This window comes from Calonectris borealis, chromosome 8 (assembly GCF_964195595.1).
Source record: "Calonectris borealis chromosome 8, bCalBor7.hap1.2, whole genome shotgun sequence".
Classification (NCBI taxonomy): domain Eukaryota; kingdom Metazoa; phylum Chordata; class Aves; order Procellariiformes; family Procellariidae; genus Calonectris; species Calonectris borealis.
The window spans coordinates 7,965,233-7,986,733 of record NC_134319.1 but is presented as its reverse complement, the minus strand read 5'-3'; the positions used below and the strand labels follow the sequence as shown (position 1 = coordinate 7,986,733).

The window sequence follows — 21,501 nt, the reverse complement described above, 5'->3', positions numbered from 1 at the left end:
GAAAGAAATGGAAGCTCTTTCAAAATGTCAGTTCTCCCTGATTTTTGTAAATCATTCCATTTCACTGTAGAGATGTAGAGATACAAACACACATACATGGAGTGTATGTAATTGAATACCACAGTAACTGCTCAATCAAAATAAATATAATATAAAGTATATGTAAAAGAAAAGCAGTGCAGTTTAAAAAATCTCTTTCTTTCATTGTTTCTGAGGCAGTCATATACGTTAGTGATCACCAGAAGAATTATTAAACAAACACAAAAGCTAAAAGCCTAACTACTCACAAGATACAATATTGTCAAAATTCCTGCTCTGAGCTTTTTCAGTCTACCAAGATGACCTTGTACAAAAATGCTTGTTTTGATTATGTCTACTTTGCCTAAGCTACAAGGCCGTGTATAGTGACAGCTGCATTTGGGAGCAACTTAAAACAAATTTTATCTTAGTGGCACCTAATCCAGAGACTGGTACAAGCAGCATGGAAAAGTCAGTGTCAAAATTAAACAATGAAGGCTTTTCTAGGAACAGATGCTTTTTGCCTGCAGCTGTAAAAACCTTAAAACAATCCTATACCCCACTGTCTGGTCACGCAACTATCACAAAGCAAGGCATAAATTTTGCCACTTATTGCAAATGTTTGCCGAGAGCTTCTATAACCCTTTTTAAAAACAGTAACAGGGATTTCTTCAGGGTGATTATGAGGACGTTTTATCCTTTAAATGAGTGCAAGGCTCTTCAGTTTATGCCCATGACTCCTAGTACAAAAACAAAAGAATAACTTTTCAAGTTCATGTTTTACACAGATACAGGAACGCAACTGAAAAATCATAAGAAACGGGTTTACTAAAGAGATAGCGCACCGTTTCACTAAGATGTTATGGACCAGACAGAGACAAACATTACTAATTCACATTTGAAACGGCAACTGAGTATTTTCTTTGCGTAGTAATTACAAAGCGATGTAGTGCAGCACTATCATTACACTGCTGCTAAAATACTGTTGACCATTTTGATGTCGTATCTCCACAACTACTATGTTAAATATCCTCATCACCTCAACTATTCAAAAAATTTCCTCTTTCTATTAAATGAATGCACTAATAAACTTTAAATTGAAATATAAACTCTTAGTGAAAAAACTTCCGTGACTCAATGAATAAAAGTAAATCATCAGTTCCCAATTAAGTGAGCAATTTACAATGTCAAGAATCTAGTTGCGCTCCATATGAACTGATGGGGTTTTTAGATGAGCTTCTGTTGTGTATTTAAAAGTGATAGCACCAACATGATTTACATAAGTACAATATTTTCAAATATCTTCTCACCAAGCAAGCACTCTAAAATTGTGAAGTGTTTCCTTTCTTACTCAAGTTAAAAAAAAAAAAACCAACAACTTTTCCAGAACAACAGTTCATTAGCACCTCACTATTTATAAGTATAATTGGGTTGTTTGATGAGAAAACATGAGAGAACACTGTGCCTACTATAATTTGCACAAATACAAATTTCATTGTTTGAAAACAAATCAGCAATTCAACGATTGTTGGTTTTTTAATTTAAGTGTATATCATGCAATAATAGAAGTGATCATATTATAGTTAACACAGGGTAGAAAGGTTAAGCCATGCTCTAGTACACTTTAATTTACAAGCTGTAAATTAATTTTTTTTAATTGCAAAAAATGCTAACTTTAATTTTTCATTTATGATTCAACTAAATATAATTTATACAGATAGCGGTGCTATGCTATTTAGCTACAGACAACTGCTTTCCCACTTTAAACAGCACAGGAACTAGGGACATAGTTGTTTAATATGTTCACAAAGCTGCTTGGTTTTCTTGTCATTTCATGCTAACACCTTTTTAATAGCTAGCATTATGATAGAAGCCTTGCATAAAAATTCTCCACCCCGAAAGTAAAACATAGCAAATATTCAAAATCAGAATAGCAAGCGATGGTTTTAATTGCAGTTTTTAAAAAATTCAGGATTTTAAATTAGGTCTTGATCCCCAAAATCCTTAGTATCCTTAAATTACATGAGCAAAGCCATTCAATTCAACATGATTACTTCTAAAATAAGGACAACTCACATGACTGAGCATTTATGGAGCCGAACCTATAACCAAAATTATAACAATGACTCCTCATTACTTTCAAATTCAAATAAATTGATCCTTATCCTTTGAGAGTTTCTCTCAAATCCACTACACTTACGGATGGAGAGGAATAGAGACAGAGAACGAGAGAAAGGAAGAAGGGAGCTATAAACATACACACAAAACTACAAGCGCTGACAAATCGAAAGCTAACAGATGTGTGACTTCTAATTAGTTATAATAATCTGTGCTTCGACGCTATTGGAACATGCCTCGCCTTTCCTTGGAAATCAAACAGCTTCCTTTGGAGTTTTAAACTCTCTGGGTGCTTTTAAATTTATTCAAGAAAAAACCTTGCTTTCAGCAAATTTTAGATATCTACAGTGATAACTTTATGAAAGGAAAATATTAAATTATAATTATCCTAAACAGACACAGTCTTGTGAAACTAACCCTACATTCATATGAAAATACAAAGCATTGACTATAATGAATTTGATTCATCCTTGGACACAAAGCTTTACCACAGTAAACTCAGTCAACTGTTGCTCTTGCTTTTATATTCATAGTACTTAAATAGCGCACTTTAAAACAAAAAAAACTCCAATTGGCTTTTCATACATCCACCCTCCCCAAAAATAACGCACTTGAAAAACCCAAATGATATGAAAAGGCTTCAAGGCCTCTTTTCTCCTTTTCACAGCACTTTTTTTTTATTTCTGTTTGCAGTAATCTGCCTTTCACTTTCTCATTGCTACAGAACAAACGAGGAGGCTCAGCACTTTGAAAAGGGGGCTCAATGTGTAATGGGTCCACTAGAATTAATTTAGTTGCACCAAATCCATTGAGCAGTGAGGTTTTTTTCTCTTCTCAAATCATTTTGAGTCGGACGCAGCCCCCAGCCTTTGTAATTCTAGTAAAGCACTTAAAGTGCACAGTAGGTGTTCATCAGGACCATCTGGTCAAAAGCAAAACAAGCTGCTGATTTTGCCTTTGAATAGAATGAAGCAAGTGTGAATTAGTCTCTTCAATTAGCACTATTACAACCTGTCAAGTGCATATTGTAAAACAGGATTATTACAGTATTGGTCACCAGTGCAATTATTTACTCTCTGCCTTTTCTTGCATATAAAAATGTCCATGTTTACTAGTTTTTGATAACTGAAGATCGTTTCTTTAATGATATGCACGTCCAAACGCACCAAAACCAAATTACAGGTTATGAAACATATTCTGTCACGAATATATTAAGCTTCATAATTAATAGAGAAGTAAAAGAGTGCCCTTCCTTTATCTCTTATCGCTGTTTCTGTTGCAGAAAAAGAATAATGGTTATATACCTTTATCAATATGATTTCTTCGAAACAGATCTTTACAGCCAGGTATTAAGATATTTTAAGTGCCTAATAAAGCTATCACTTTGAACAGGTACATAAAAGGCATTTTCTCTTAATTTCCCAAGGAACTTCCTTCTCATATAATTCCTAACACATGACCATTTACAAAAAGTTTATCAAGGATTTCTTTCAGCAAATACATTTTAGTTTAGCAATGTGTTGGTTTTCTTTAAAAGAAAGGCAAAAAAAAAAATCAAGAAGTTGATTTAGCTTTACAAAAATAATTTTTCTCTCCTTGTTTAAAAAGTCAAAACCTAGCTTGCTAGCTGGTACTCATTTACCACTATAGAACACTGAGGCTATGACAGTGATAGATGTTTAAATTATGTATACTGTTGTTATGACTCACTATAAATTGAAAATATTTTTTACATGACAGATTTCTTTAAAAAGCAAACAAAATGTTCAAATTCACAAAAAGAATATACTTCTCTTGAGTACAATCAGTATAGCAACAATGTATTTTACTAGCTTCTCTGAATCTAAGAGAATAATTGAACAATAGCGTAGAACGTTCGTGCACCTCCTATTAAATACCAAAAAGTGTTAGTTACTGATTTTTATTAGCATAAGAATAGTTTTCAACAATTCTGAAGCAAGTAAAAAAATTCAAAACATAGCACAACTGCTTCTGAAACTGTTAATGTATGTACCATATTTGGGTATGTCCATATTCTGATCTCTGGCAAATGTATTTTATTGTAATTAGTTAGCTACAACATTAAAAAGAAGAACATTATTTATATATACATTTCGTGTCCCCATGCCAATGTCTGACCTTTACTGTGGATGAACTCACTCAACAACAATTAGCTTGAAAATATTTTCTACAGATACTAAAAATCAGATCTGAAAAAGGTACAAGACCTGGATTATTTTTCTGCGTGCTGAAGGCAATTCATCTGCTTACTTATATTTTTATATATAGGTCTTATAAATAAGGTTTCTGCTGCGTGTTTATACATGGTGGTTTTGTATCTTGTTTCACATTCATCCACTTATCAAAAAAGTTTTTAAAGAATTCAGCACAAAGGACTTCAAATTGTCCTAGGGTCTGTCAACACAGAATTTATAGTTTATCTCAGCCCAAGCAGTTGTATGCACATATAGTTCCTCCTCCTGCCTGGAGTGCTATTGGATACATTGCTTTTCATATTCCACCTTAGCCAGTAAGTCTATAGGGAACAAAGAACAAATATATTACCTATCACAGGTGACAGGGATGCTAAGCAGCTAGCCTCCGATCAGGTTATTGGCTAAAGGAACAGAATAAAGAGCAGATGCAGCTATGCAGAGGCAGCCAGTATTTAGGAACCCATCTTCTTCGCATTGTTTGCATAGATTTTATGTTTTACTGGGAATTATAGTGCTCGGTACATGCTTTAGCTAGTATTCTCAACTGCAATTTCTAGCAGTTACAAAATAAAATCACCAATCATAAGAGGCCTGAGGTTTCTGCATACTCGTCCACCCTTCAGCAGCCACAGCTTGTGTACACTGGACACTTCTGTAATCCTGCACATAGGAATCACAAAAAGGCTTCAAAGTCTATACCAACAGTAAAATAGACAAATGCAAGCTCCTTGTTTTTAACGGAGTTATCCAGTTTGTTAAAATTTTTTTTTTCCCCTATGTCACTGACTAAAACAACAAAAGGTGTGAAGCATGCTATTGTGACAAGAACTCAAATTCAAAAAGTTTTTCACAAATTAGTTTGACTACTCCAGGATGAGAACAAAACTTGCTTTCCATGAAACGTTTAAATATTCTGCCCTTTGAAAAGGGCTGTCCTTCATCTCCGTCAAATAATATAACTACAACTTGCAAAAATGAAAAATAGTAGAAATGTTCATTTCTATATGAGAACAAGTTCATAAGAATAGACAGAAAACAAATTATATTGAACGTGGCAATGCCTTGTAATAATTTAGCACATAGCTCCTCAAATCGAAATTTAAAAATTCTCTCACACCAATTACGGATAGCCTCTCCAAATTATCTTAGCAGAATAAAGAGCAAGTATTCAGACAGAAAACTCCTTTTAGTCTTGTAAGTATTAGGAGTTCAATTTGTTGGACTTGTCCTTATTTAGCCATATAATACATTGGAAATGTATTAATTCACAGTCTCCAAACTGGCACAAAACCTACTAATTTTCCCTTTAAAATGCGGATCATGGAAAAAAGTAATCATGATATTTCCCAGAACAGTATCTGCCCAGAATTAATTTAATACTGCAATTTTACAAGAACAAACAGATGTCAGAAACCTGTGACACAGATTAATTTGCAATTTAGACCAACATGTTATCATTAACTTTCCAAGTTAACAACTCCCCTGCTCAACTCACCAAAAAAAAAAAAAATCCAATATCCAGAATTCTAGACAAGTTCCGTTTAATTTTTTATTTCATTTCTGAAGATTCCCTATAGGCTTATAATCCCACATCAATATAACTGACAGTAACTTATATTTTTTGAACTGAGAAATTAAATTTTAATATGTAAACAGTCGAAGATGTAGATAAAGCATGTTTAAAAAAAAAAAAAAAAAGGCATTTCCAAGTACCATCCAAAATCCAACTATTGAATTAATACACAAGAAATTGTGGAAGCAGATGTGAGCACTACGGCTTCAGGCTTCTCTCAGAGAATTTTCTGTCAGACTGTTTCCCCATTAAACAACAAGATTTCTTTGAAATAACAATTCATCCAAATATCATTTGCTATTAAACATGCATTCTAAACAGTAAAAAAAAGACGACAGAGAACTGAAGCAACAGTAGTTTAGGAAAGCACAGCTGAGAGCTCACTGGATTTTATATTTAATCCATTACAAAATATTTATGACAGTTTTGAAAGGGTGGTGGGGTTGGGTTTTTGGTGTGGTGGGTTGTTTGGTTGTTTTTTTCTTTTTCTTTTTTTTTTTTTTTTAGACACTTGGAAAAAATATCTCTTCCTTAAAATTCGCAGCACTAATAATAACAACAAACTAAACAACTAGCTCTGGAGAGACAGTTGCACCCAACTGTGGCAAGCAGTAGAACATTTATAGAATTTTAAATATTTCTTTTAATAATTGATGTAGTCATTTTGAATCTTTCTGCATAGGTATAACGTGTGAGTAGATTGCATTAACACTGCTTAAACATTTCAACTTGTCAGTATGGCCAAGTCGATTTCTGAAATATTTGCAGTATTTTCCCATCGAAACAGTAATAAAGGTAGAATAAATATATGCCACTGCTTTATAATCACTGAACATTAATGAATATTTTATGTCTTTTTAAATCTCCCTGTTTAATTTAAAAGGGTGAAATTAAGTCTCCTCCCTGCAATATGCCAATTATCTGTAAATCAAACAATAACTTGGCCATTATACTCCTTTTTGTTAATATACCAGAAGCTAATTTGAAAACACTGAACGGCATTTTTAGGTAATAATTGAATAGTCCTTCCTGCCCTCTTGTGGTTGGCAACTGCAACTCACATAGAGCTTTTCCACGGTTACAAAAATATACCAGAAGGAAAGTAAACTATTAATTTGTTAAAGTGTGAACAAGAAAGTGAAGGAAAAAAAAAACATCTAGCAGTCCCTGGAGAGGAGAGAGACAGGGAGAGAAGAGAAGGTATCACTGATTCCTCCAAATCGCACAGACTAACTAGATTAATCAATCATTTGTTACAATGCTCACTCTATGCTAAAAGAAAATAAAATTAAATTAAATAGCCATCAGGGAGTTCACATACAAAACAGTGCTTGTTTTCTATAATTAGACAAATGTTCGCCAACCCTTTTACCTCAGCCAAATCCCCAGTGATTTCCATGAGATTTTGCACAGACAGACATATTCACCTGTTCAGCATCAGCTGCACAAGAAGGTCCAGAGTTCTCTTTTCGTTTTAGCCTCTGAAATTGTCTTCATAATTTTATACACTCTACTGGATGTAAAACTTGGATACAAGACAGAAAGGCAAAGAAAGTTTTGATGCTCATGCTGGTTATGAGGTGGTAGGGTTTTTTTGGATTTTGGTTGTTTAATGGGGAAAATCGTAACTGACTTTTAAATTAAGTCAACTTTGTATGTTAACATGTTGACTGTAACCTGCCATTAACAACAAACAAGAAAACTTCAGTGCATGTAAAGGCAGCCCAGATTCCCATGCACTGTCACAGCTTTCTGGTTTCTTTAAGCCCGGTAAGACCCACCAGCAAAGTAGTAATTGATATAGCATAGATAAAAAACAAACAGGCAATATTTATGTATGTGTTTTCTTTTAGAATCTCACCATTTTAAAATTAAAAACAAATATTCTGATCATTTATTTCCATAAATATTCAAATTGTTTTTAATTGTAAAGAGTCAGAGCTTGGGCCCTCAAAAAACAAACTGATGCAACTATGTTTGTTTGTTTATATTATTAAAAAAAAAACACAACTTACTATAATAGGTTTAAAAAGGTAAAGTAGAAAACAGGCTTTCACGCAGGGGAAAGATCAGAATTTAGATCTTAAGAATAATAGGATTCACAACAAAACCAATTAATGATCATTTTTCATTGTTGTATGAGATACTGCTCCTATAGCTAATATTACAGAACTTAAAATAATTCTGCCTACAATGTCAGCATGTGACATGAAAAACTTCAATAAAATCTGTTCAACCCTAAAAGACTGAGAGAAGTGTCAGACCAACAGCAAACATACATTTAATTTGAAAAGCAAACATTTAATCTTAATATTTTGTAATGTGAATTCTGAAGATTCACGTTTCTAGATTGTTTGTCATGTTTCCAGAAGTTAGTGGGTTATATGGAAAATAACATCCAAAACATCTGGCATTAGACATGCCATCGAGCATTAGACAACCACCTTTGGCTTTAGTAAGGAGTTTTACAAAAATATGCAAGGGTTGCTTGTTTTAAATTCAGAGGGTCCAGAGTCATATTAGAGATATTTGTTCCTATAGGACTTAATTCTGATGAAGTTCTCTACGATATCACCCCTTGCTGGCCATTCTACAGAATGGCAGTGACATCCATTATACACAAAACCATTTGGCTACCAAGGCAGTAGGAATTACAGCACTATGATAGCAACTAGGAATGGCAGAGGTGCCTACAAAATGGAGATGGAGCTGGTTAAAAGAAGGGAAGACAGAGGGTGCTTCAAGGGGCTTAAAGATCAAATGTAATTTGAATAACTGCCTTTCCTCATCACTCTAGAACAACTCAATAAACACTGTTCACATATTTTGCTACTACAACGCAAAAAGAAACATCTTTTCTGTATAATTTCATAGAAAACCTTTTTTAGGCCAAGTTCTTTAATCAAATTACAGCAATCTTGATGATCCAGTTGATTAAACCAAAAAAAGACTAATAAAATAAAGGGATATCCATCAAGACCATGTAAACCCTCTTTAACAGAGCTGGCATTAGCTGTAATGAGCTACATTTATTCTTCAGCTGTGAAAAAGCACTCACCTCCTGAATGGTACTGCTTCCTGAGAAGTTGAGGTTGTACTCCCGCTGGACTTCTCGATGGGTGACGATCAGCATGAAGTTTTGATTTAATGACTCCTGCAGGGCCCTGAAATGGTTGAAAGAAAAACAAGAAAATCAGGGATAAGCATGTTATAGCTTGTTTTACAGTTAGATGCAAAAACCCCAGGGTACCCTAAACTCTACACGGACAAGTCCAGGCACAACATTATCATCTCTCTTTTCACTCTTAAATGCAAGGAAGCATGCTGAGAATGACCAAAGGCCATTCCTGAACTCCTTCCTTAATAAGGTGACCGCAGCCTTTAAAGCTCTTCTAATGTTAAGTATTCTCAAAATCGAGAGAGTCACATTATCTTCACAAACATCGGGTATGTTTAGCACTCATAATGCCATTAATACCAGGCTTATAAGCATATTGATGACCAGACAAAATATCAAGCTACAGTGCACATTAAAAACTGATGGTCAGTACAACAAGGCAAAGCATGCTCTTGCTTCTCCAGGGTTACCTGAAGCATAAACCAAACGGAAATTCTTCCGCTTAGTTTCATTCAAAGCACATAAACCCAGCTCATAAAAACTGGAAAACTAACCACAGCAAAATATCTCATGTGGGTGTTGAGCATTCAGAAAAGTTAGTTCTGCTCAAATTGTTTTAAATGTACATTAAAACATCTTTAATCATATGAATTAAAAAATAATCTTAAGATACAGATTAAACAGGCCAATTATATGTTCATGTTGTCACAAACTTGGCATTTTTTTTATTTTTCTGGTAACAAAACATCTGGATGTTAAAAATTATGCAGCTATCTACTTTTCAAAATAGAAGGCAGGACTTCTGTTACAGACACGGCAATTACAGCTGTGTACAATATTATATAGGCTACAAAACTGCAGCAACATTGTAACATAGCTTGGATTTTTAAACAATATGCAGACTTGACCTGTTCAGTGGTATATGGAATTAAATTGGACTTATTCAATTATTTTTTTTCTTATCATACACTCTTAAAAGAATGACAGACTGGTTTTTTTTCTTTCACATCTTCACTGTTCCATGACACTTCAAAACGCCATCCCTCTTAGCAATAAAGGACAAATTCTGTATGCAGATAAGCACAGCTGTATCTTAAGATACAAGCAGACAAGAAAGACTGCTAGATTATTTGAGTCCTGATTTGTTAGTTTTGCCTTCTACTGGAATTACTGAGCTGCAGTTTTGCTGCTCAGATGCTAAGGAACCCATGCAATACTCACTGGATGCTTTAGCAAGAGATGCACAATTTGCTTTAGCATCTCAAGAAAAATTACCTTACAAAAATACCTTCACTCAGCGACTTAATTTGGATTCTGTGACATCTTAAACATAATAATCACATACTACAAAACAAAATCACAAAGTGCTATTTCTCATTTTTTATGGTTTTGTAATATGGAAGATAAATTTAACTCATTGTCAATGGTAGGTATGATCAACTGTATGAGAGACACTACAAATGTAACTGAAGTAAGTCGTCTACGCTGAACATGAAGTTAGCTGCACTGGTCACAAAATCTTGTAAGAAAAGGACTAAAAAATTTTAAAATACTTAACAGTCCTTCAAAAGAGAAAAAAAAGAGTCCTGAAAAGTTGTATGCCTATTTTCAAAGGTAATTCTAATTTGAATGTTAACAGTAAGTTCAGCATCGCCATAACCATATTTTCTTTTGGCAAATGTTCAGTAGCAACTAAAATATCCTGCTGTGCTTTTTCAGATTCTGATTTTTTATTGTTTTCGGCAAATACTAGAGGCGAATTACATATTTAATTGCTCTGAAAACACTAATTACAACTTATGTGAATGGCTCTGGATTCCATACAGAATCACACTAGGCTCTGTTACAGCTATTTTTGACTCTATCTGAAAATCTGTAAATGCTAACTGATAACATGACTCACGTTTTCATTCTGTAATTGATGTAAACACAGAATGAAACAGGCTAGTTCAATCAAACCCTCAGTCTCTCCGGGTATGCACGATACACACACTTCAGTACTATCTAAAATACAGCATGCTAATAAAAAGCATCTGTTCATAGGAAAGGTTTTCCACTTCTCTATTTCATCTGGATGTGATAGCAGAGTATTTAGAAAAGGAAAAAATACTCTTCAAACACAGTTAATTTAAATGAAGTGCCTTAAAATTAAAAGCCTCAATTTTTTAAGTAACTAACAATTTTGACACCTCTACTTTTTGGATTTCTAAACAACACAAGCTGAATATTGTTAATCAGCAAATTCTTAGTACATATTCATAGCCAAATACAGTCAAAGAAGAGGCTGAAAATTAAGCTGGCTAAAAAAAAAAAAAAACCCTGAAAAAATTGAGGAAAAAATTGGTTTTGAAAGTGTAAGCAATTAAAGTGCATGGTTAATTATTCACCTTTTCTTCAGAAAAATAATATAATGAGGAATATTACTTCTGCTTACACAAAAACGCAGTGATCAACTGATCCAATCCTTTGAGCTCCTATATCAAAACCTCGTACGGTCTGACAGCTATAAGACCTGAAAAGTCAGCGGGAGGAGGAACTGATGGCACATCTGACGGGCAGTTTTGTGCCAATGACTTTCTACGTGTCCCAATGCTCCTCTGCGGGATGGGGTTGATTTGAACACACAGCTGGACAACCAGCAATGTCAGTCCTCTCCCATATACATTTCCTCCAGCAACTAGGGATGTAGATTATCCCAAATTATTTGTGCCAATAGAACTCTGCTTCCAAAACATACCTTGCTCTAAAATTGTATTTTCAGCCATTAAGGCTATGATCAAATGTACAAAATAAGTGTTGTTAAAGGAGACTTCTCATTGACAGTAAGCTGAAGCTTACTTTTATTTCTTTTTAGGTGCACATAACTGTATTGAGAAGACTGAATTTGAACACAATGCACATTTCTAAAATTTCGGCCTCAGTGTTTTGCATATTCCTGCAAATGTTAGCTGTTGACTACAATCTTCCAAATGAAACGTCTGCATTAAAAGAAAAACAAAAAAAAACAGGGCCAAACCCCAGGTCCCATTAAAGTCAAGACAGATTTTCTTTCTTTCTTTTTCTCTTTTTTTTTTTTTTTTTTTTTTTTTTTTTGCTATCGGTGCTAACAGAATTTAATTAATCTGAGAATTAATTAGTGGGAAAAGAAAATCAAATTCTAGAAACAGGATTAAAGTAGGCCACTCTTATCAGCACCATTTCCCCCCTACTGCAAACTCCAGCTTTCAAAAGCATTTGCTGATAGGTTATATACTGCCATCATTATTTTTTTTTTCCTTAGCTGAATTATTATACATTCCCTATTCAGCACAAGAGGTAAGGGAACTTGACAGTATTTTTGGGCACCAATCTTCCATTAGAGGAACTCTGCCTAGACCCAAAAAAAGAAGTCCAAGAACAGACAAAAGAAAATAGACCTGAGCACAGTCATTGCTCTGACCGGTTCTAGCAAGAGAGACTTGGACCAGTTTAGGATTTCATACGGATTGCCTATATAGCATTGGTTATCTGCATTATCACAATTCACAGAAACCTCAGTGGTGGACCAGGATTCAGCTGGGGTTGAAACTCTACGATATGCAAGCAAAAATGTTCCTCTTTGAAACTTACATTTCAAGCAATGGAAGTTGCAAGAATTTTTTTTTTTCACTAAACTCAAAATATCAAAACTCAATTAAGAGTCTGGAAAGAGTTTATTCACTAACTACTCCATCCAAATTCCAATACAGTACAATTTATAAACCACAAGTCTAATAAATTAAGAACAGAAACAATATTTAGCCAAAAAATGTGTAACTGCAAATACTGCTAATCTCAGGATAACAGCAACTGTTCAAGCAGTCTATACAATGCTGAAGCAAGATGGTATTAATATTGATATTTATTTATTTTAAGCTTCCACTTTTACTGCTTTTCTATTGTTCTGTAACACTTATTATATAAAATAGATTGGTTGTATCTATTGTTAAGTGACTGCCTGAATGCTTTGATTTTTGATGTAATACTTTGCTTTTTAATAGCATTTTTCTTTGAAATTTTAGTAATATTTTAAGCTTTGAAACCAAAAGTATATCAATGATCAGCAAATGCTCCTTTTCATTTCAGTTCTGTAAATTTTTATGAAATACATTCAGTACTTCCCATTAGGCAATATCTTTCTCAGTCACATGGAGATTTCCCCCAAAATCTCTGAATTTTATATAAATAGGTATGAGACAAGGTAATTAACATTTCCATTTTAAACTTACAGATTTATACAAGCTCATGTCAACAGAAGTCCAAATTTACTGTAATTACAGATTATTTACATTAAAACAAAATAAGAAATCAGTATGTAAATGTAATGTTTGTTGTAGCTAATGCAGCAGGAGGTGGTAGATTAGGTTCAAACAGCAATCAGTTAGCAAATCTGGCTAACATGTAAATGAGCAGACGCCCTTCTGTTTACATTCTATTGCATTTTAAACTTCAGGATTTTTAAACTGTCTCATGAGCAGATGTGAAAATAAAACATTAATCTTACCATTCTTATTGACGCTTTCAAAGTAACTAAAGCAAGGCACTGCTCCTGTCCAGCTAAACAGACAATACTAATAATTGGAGTTGCAGGTTACATCGTTCTTAATTAACACTCTGCTACAGTTGATAACGTACAACAAGACACCATGCCACAATCACCACTGCTCTGCAACAATCTAAAACACAGGCAGTCAGCAATATATAGATCCATTACTTGAAAGATTGGGGTTGTGGGGTTTTTCCTATCCACACAGATGATTACACTTCTTAAATAAGTTACAATCACTTAGCAAAAATACATTATTTGTAATAATCTCCAAGATATGCACCTGGTCAAATAGCTTTTAAACTGTTTTAAACTTTCCAATGATTCATCAGGTATAATAAAGTATCTAAGACTTTCAGCTATTTAGCAAAAAAGTATAAATATGAAATACATTATATCAATTAAAATGAGAACTGAAGAAAAAATTGATAAAAAGCATCTCCCAGAACATGCAAGATAAAAAGGAGAGACGATCTGGATGACCTAGCTCCATGGCCAGACTTACATGCCTATACTTTTGATGCTCCCCTCTTGCATTCTCCTAAACCTTTTCCCTGAACTGGGTATTGCTGGCTTTCAAGAAACACCCGAGGCAACAAAGGGAAGAATTGCACTCTGAGGAGGCGAAGAATCTCATCTGACAAAGCTGGTGCAAGGGATCTCTCTCCTTGGACAATTAAATGATGGACATTCTTTGGCACCTTTCCTTTTAATACTGCTTTCCAAAGGAAATCATGTTCTTCTCCACCCACCTGTCCCATCTGGTAACTTTTGAACATATTCACTAGTTTCTAGGAGGTCTGACAGTGTTATAAAGGTCTCAAAGATTGGGTGTAAATCAACAGCGGGGTAGAGGAAAGGGACCCAAATTACTACCCACCTTAGTAAAAGGCTGCATTACAAGCGTAGTATTTTATACTCCATCCAGTTGACCTCTGGCCAACGATCTCAGAACTACCCACAGCATGTAATTTCACCTTTCCTTTGATATTACCTGACTATCAGCTGGAGAACAGAGGCAGGGCAGGCTGACTGTCTATACAGGGCAAAAAAAATTACATAGGTGCTACAAAATACATGGGAAGAACTGGAGGCAGTGTCAGAGGTAGGTGAGATCACGGGAAGCATGGAGGGAGAGGGCTGTTACTGCAGCCGCTGGAATGAGGCAGGAATTCACTAGAAATCAGGTTTCGTTACGTCCATATCTCACAGAACACGTTGTTATTTTTCTGGATGTCATGCATGGATAAGTATGGCTTTGCCAACTGAAATTGTGCAAGCAGGGCATGTAACCCTACAGGTGGTATTTGACATTTAAATTTAATCTTTACACCTCAATTTACTAGCATGCGGTAGTAATTCACTGGGTGTCTATTATCTACAAAAGCTTTAGATATGCCACTGATGAACGAAGATACCCTAGGAGATTTTTGCTTGTTTAAACTGCAGGATCACTTTGCCGTTACATTTGGATGCTCGTTTTAAGTCAGTTCTGGGTTAAGCCCATTCAGTCTGTCACAATAAACTTCAGTGCCTACATATCAATACGTTGAAAAAGGATGTTTCAGACACTGTTCTCCCTCAGTGTCAAGAACAGGCACAAATTGGAGTTATAGAGCTGTGACCAGATTGCTCCTTTTAAGAAGGGCATATACATAAAATATCACGTACTGAAATCTCAGGCTTTTCAAATATCATTTTCTGGAGATATTCAAAATCACGACTATTTATCTCTAGTTCAAAATAGAAGGCATTTGAAGAAAACAACAGATGAACTCACAAAGTAAGAGGCAAAGTTCCTTAACATCCATTAATGATAAATGTGAGCATGATGCTTTTAAAAATTGCGGGTAACAAACTAATCTGAATAATAACTGACCTAACAGTAGGCAGTAAACAGTGTAACTGGGTTTGGTACATTGCTTCAATTAGATGTGTTTTGATCTGCATTGATGCTTTAATTGGAGGCAAGCCTCCCCTTTCATCTAGAATTTATGACTCTGGGGAGATGATCTAGCCTTCAAATTACCCTTGTTTAAGTAGCCACTAATTAATCATCGTTTGCTATCCCCAAAGCTACCAAATTTATCTTAAAAATATCCAGAACTAATCTCCACTATGAAACAAGTATAAACTTTAAAGGTAACAACCACTTTGATTTTACTAGCAAGTAAAGTTCTTCTAAACTATTAATCCAATAAAAAAGCCTAAAAATGGTTTTTAAACAGTTTGTTGTTATATAATTTATTGCAGTTGCAATAAACAACATTCTTCAGACCCCAGTTTTCTTTCTAAAATGAAAGACATTCAAATTACAATATAAGTGATACCTGGGTAGAAAATTTTGAAACTGGAAACGGATTTAAAAAAAAAAAAAATTTTAGTATCTACAGAGTTTTTCCACAGTATTTTCACTGTCCTTCAATTAGCTGCTTAAGTACAATGGCTTATTGTCCTCACACATAACTACAGCTCCTGTGTGCACATACAGAGCACATACAGTTCACATACAGGCCACCACCACTCTGCTCCCTCTGTTCCAGTGCCACTATTCCCTTCCTTAATGCTTTTCTTTATTATTATTATTTTTATAATTCATATCAGCATTCTTATTTCCTCCACAGACTGCACGGTTACGTGCACAAGTACCTTTTAGTAATATATGAAGTACTTCTAAGTCATTAGGAAACCAGTTATTTATTTCCATTGATTGTCAAAGAATTTCCTTCCTCAGTGAGACGACTGCCTTTGTAGAATTTTCTCCTATCGACTACAACAGCAGAAAAACAACTCCCTCTTCAGACAGCTTGAAGGCACTCTAGTCTAACGATCGCGCAGCTTGACCAGCTCCAGGCGCAGCCCCCGCCGCCGGCTGGCGGGCCCGGAGCCGCGCTGCTCTTCAGGCCCAATTCCCGGGCACCCTCTAGTGGCTACCGAACAAAATTAGTGTTTTCCTGGTACAGAGCCATCCAGGTCTGCCTTGGAGAAAGGGAAGGGCAGGGAAGAAAACAAGCCAAAGTAATCAAAGTAATTGCAAATTACTTTATAAAAGTAAAGATTCCATTTTCTATAAAATGGCATTTCATTTTCAAACCCTAGCAATATTCACTGACATATGAACACTCACCGTTAACTTTTTGAATATTCAAATCAGTAATAAAAGATACCCTGCTCAGTTAGAGGAAATTAGTTATTCAGCCTATCTACATGCATTTTAAAAGTCCAAGAAGATAAGATAAAATAATGAAACAAACATTTCAGAAAGAAAATTCTGACCTGCTGGCAATTATTTATACAAGTTTACATTAAATGAACCAACATAAACGCAGTAATTTATGAAAGGCCAGCTCTCCTTACCACAGGGACTAGATTTTTGTTAAATTAAAGTCATCACATCTGGGAGGTGTCAAATTCTGTATGTACCCAAGTGGTTCATGTACCACACCAAGGTTTTAAAAAGCTTAACAACCTTCTTTTCAATAATGAGGTGCTGAGGTAGTTCATACCAACACTTACTAGAGCAGTGAAAACACTTTGTATTTACTGATTGCAAATTCCTGCAAGGATACATGTGGCTTCATAAAAAACATACAAAACCAAATCATACAAGTAGAATTTATGGCCAAAAGACTTACCCAGAATGACTTGAAGAAGGAGGAGGCAGGTCAGGTGTTAGAACATAAAGACTATTATTTTTTGGCAAGTGTAGAGTTTTTAAAACAGTCTGAGGGGAGAAAAATCATTATAAATATAAAACATTCACCAATTTCGATGTATTATTTTATTTCTTTTAATTATTGATACTTATTTACAATACCACCAAATATTTTGTTTTGAGATATACTTACTGTTAACTTCATAACACGCTTTTTGTAGGTGTGCCGTGTTATATATAAAACCAACACAAACTAAAGTGATTTGTCCTGATTTTTTTTTGCAATGTTTTAGTTTAAGAGTTCCTTATATGCCACCCGAGACATCTAACACTGTTTGAAACTCACAATTCTTGTATTGTAACCCCCACCCACAGATGCTCAGTTTGAAACTCTGAATTCAGTTAACTGAAAACACAGTTGAAAACTTACACTATCATCTACATCTCCAGTCTTCCACCCTTTTAACAGCATTTTAGATGCAGGAATCTGAAGTTCATTTTCTAGAATATGTTTGATATCTCCTAAAGAGAAAACAAAGAAAATATATAAAATACACACACTTACTGATTTATTTCAAACAGTACTGAGTTACAGTTAAAAAACGAGAGCAAGGAAAAATTTACTATGAAAACCATTTTTAATCTAGTTACCCTTGTAACACACACTTCAAACAGTAAAGGACAAATGGAGCCCCCCCCCCCCCAAAAAAAAATCACATAAAGCATCAATGATTGGAGAATCACATGAGGATTTGGCGATTTGGACATATATTCGAACAGTTCTACACTGTGTAGACATGCACATTTGCAGATGCATGCTATCTGGAGCGATGGACTTTGCCAGCTATAAAGAGGGTGCGTATTTTTGATACCCAATTCCATTATCAATAATCCTGACCTAAAGAACTGGAGTGTTCGTATAATTTAACTGCTCTGACAGTTTTTTCAATGTTTTGCACATTTCGATGCTCTCCTCTCCCTGTAGTCATTACAGTCATAAAATAATTCAGGCTAGAAGGTACTTCAGGAGGTCACCTAGCCCAAGCCCAGCTCAAAGGTCTAATTAAACCAGTTTAGCCAAGGATTTGTCCAGCTGACTCTTGAACAGCTCTAAGGATGAAAGTTTGACAACTCTGGCCAATCTGTTCCAGTACTTCACCACTCTCACAACTGAAAAAAAAAAAAAAAAAATCCTTATATCTAATGGGAATTTTTGATGTTGCAAATTGTGTCCATTGCCTCTCATTTTATTATCATGCACCTCCAAGAAGAGTCTGGCTCCATCTTCTCTGTGTCGTCCCAGCAGTAGTTGTAGACAGAGGTAAGGTCTCTACCTCTTCCCTTCTCTTCCCCAGGCTGAACAAATCCAGCTCTCTGTGCCTCTCCTCCTATGTTGCCATGTGCTCCAGTCCCCTGATTATCTTGCTGGCCTCTGTTGGACTCACTGAAAGAATGTCAACGTCTTTCTTGTACTGGGGACCTCAAAATTGGATGCAGTGGTCCAGATGCAGTCTCGCAAGTGTTAAATAGAGGGGAATAATTATTTCCCTGGATCCACTGGCTACACTCTTGCTAACACAGCCTAGGACGTGGCTGGCCTTCTTCACTGCAAGGGTGCACTGCTGATGCACCCCTAGATCCCTTTTTTTATAAAGCTGCTTTATAACCTGTCAGCCCTCAGCCAGTTATCAGATGGGATAACATGGAGTTATCCTATCCCAGACACAGGATTTCCAACTTTGCTTTCTTTGAGCTTCATGAGGCTCCTGTTTGCCCATTTCTCCAGGCTGCCCAGGGCCCTCGAAATAGCAGCCTTGCCCTTCAGAACATCAGCCACTTTCTCTGATCCGGTATTCTTTGTGAACTTGCCAAGAGCACTCACCTTAACAACCAGGTTTTTAATAAAAACATTAAGCAACACTGGCCTCAGGATCAACCGCTGAGGGATGTCCCTAAACTAGTAACTGTTCACCAGTCAGACTTTGAGCCCAGCAGTCCAGGCAATTATCTACCTACCTTATCAGCCCACTTATCCAGTCCTTATCTTAACAATGTAAGAATAGTATAGCAGAGTGTGTCAATGGCCTTACTAAAGTCAAAGTGACATCCACCGTTCTCCCCTTGTCCACAGAGCCAATCATCAAATCATAAAAGGCAAATAACATTAATTATAGGCACAATTTGCCCTTAGCAAATCTGTGCTGGCTGTTCCAAATCACCTTCTTTTCTTTTCTGTGCTCAGAAAGGGCTTCCAGAAAGATTTCCTCCGTAATCTTCCCTCAGACCAAGTTCAGCAATCACCATTGCCCTTCTAACGCCTCAGTGGTTTCAGCTCCATCTGAGCTTTGGTCTAACTCCAAACCTGCATACTCTGGCAACATCTCTGTATTCCTCCTGGGTAGCCCCATCACTACCTTCCCCCTTCTGTGTACTTTCTTTTTGCATTTAGCTTAGTCATAAATTCTTTGTTCTTCTGTGCTGGCCTTTTGCCATGCTTGCTCCTCTTTCTGCATGTTGGAAGGGACTGTTCTTGTGCTTTGAAGAGGTTATTCTTGAAGATCAACCAGCCCTCTTGGGCTTCTTTGCCCTCAGGGCAGTCTCTCATGGGATCCTGCCAAGCAGATCCCTGAAAAAGCCAAAAATCTTCTTTCCTGCAGTCCACAGTTGAAATTCCACTATTTGCCTTGCTCACTTCTCTCAGTACTTGAAACACAAGGCTGTCCTCAATCTTCATATGCCAAGATATAGACAAAAGTTCTACACTGACTGCTTCTGCCCTACAGCTTAGTCATTTATACCTGAAAGAAGTTAGTAAGAAAAGAAAAAATAAAATACCACGACTGCAAAATTCTGATTTGATCAGACTTTTATATCTGCTTTGCATGGATGCAACTCAGTGCAGTGGAAAACATGAAACACTGATCAGGAATTCAAACTAATCACCACTAGGTGGCACCAGCCAATACCAAATCGAATGCTAAGAAGACAAATAAGGATAAAAAGTTTCAATTCCAAAATTTCATCACACACATAAGGCTGCAGCACTGAAAATTGTTTAATCAACTATTTCTTCATTTAGTTCCTTATTTTGATCTGCATAGAGTCTTCACTAAAAAAAAAAAAAATACCTCTTTGTCCCTAGCAAAAGTAAACTAACTCACAGTTTGGGGAATGTAAAAAATAACATGCTCTGCAATACTAACAATAGCATATTTCTAACATCCTGTTACAAAATGCACCAGTTTTAGGATAAAGGCAATAAAACTTATAAAAGAAACCTTAATTAGCACAAACAAGTCAAACAAAAATTGAAAAAAGAAGAATGCAACTATGCTCTTCACACTGGAAAGAATTCCTCTAAATCCTGTCACTAATCCTACACAGAAAGAGATGCCATACACATTCAAAAAGGAAATGCCAAGATCATCTGCTTATTAGTAGATTGCATCTACACTAATCCTACCCCAAATTACATTTTCATGCCTCAACTTAATCAGTAATCTCCATTTTGTTTCTGACGCAAGTTCATAAGAAAACTAGATTTCAAAATAAATATTTGATAGATCACTAACCTTTATAATGGATTAGTGAAATTTTGCTTTTTTAAAGCTGCAAAGAGATTTGAAAATGGGTAGTAGCTGTGGAGGCTGCATTTTCTGGGGGATTTTTTTCTTCTTTGAGGGGTTTTGTTTTGCTTTGATTTTTTTTAGGAATTGGATTTTTGGGGTTGTGTCTTTTTTTATTTTGTTTTAACAATTTTACCACAGCAGTTTTCATTTCATTTTTACAAATCCTTACCAACTGTGGAGCTGTCTTCAAGTACTACATCCACATTTCTGTCTCTGTACTCAACCCTGAAGTCAAGCATTCGAGGTTGTCTTTCCACTATTTGTCTAGATGGCACTACATGGCGAAACGCTGAGGATGAGGAAGGAGTTGAAGAAGCTGCTGTAGAATGACTTGTGGGGCCATACGCTGGTCCATGTAAAGTCTCTCCACCGTACTCACTGAAAGATATGCACATAAGAAGGTTTAAACAGAACAGCTTGATATGTTTAAATAAGAGTTAGCAAAATGAACAGTATTATTCATCTACTGTGGTCCACAGCACACACCTCTTGAATAAACTACGCTATCACATCTGAAAATACTGTTTTATTAATAATTAGGAAACAGCTTTCACATTAGCAATATTAACATTTCAGTGACTCAGAAGTGCTATAGGAGAACAGCTTAGAT

General features: G+C 35.6%; 1 protein-coding gene across 6 annotated transcripts in view; it reads right to left on the bottom strand.

Moving 5' to 3' along the window:
• Positions 1-21,501, bottom strand: part of FAF1 (Fas associated factor 1) — a 174,585-nt gene that overhangs the window by 112,608 nt on the left and 40,476 nt on the right. For all 6 annotated transcript variants that reach the window (XM_075155797.1, XM_075155795.1, XM_075155793.1 and 3 more), the window contains 4 exons: positions 21,061-21,269; positions 17,693-17,784; positions 17,243-17,331; positions 8,984-9,089 (listed from right to left, as the gene is read on the bottom strand). In XM_075155797.1, the coding sequence (XP_075011898.1) occupies positions 8,984-9,089; positions 17,243-17,331; positions 17,693-17,784; positions 21,061-21,130 (357 nt within the window). In that variant the 5' untranslated portion in view covers positions 21,131-21,269. The remainder of the gene's footprint in view (positions 1-8,983; positions 9,090-17,242; positions 17,332-17,692; positions 17,785-21,060; positions 21,270-21,501) is intronic.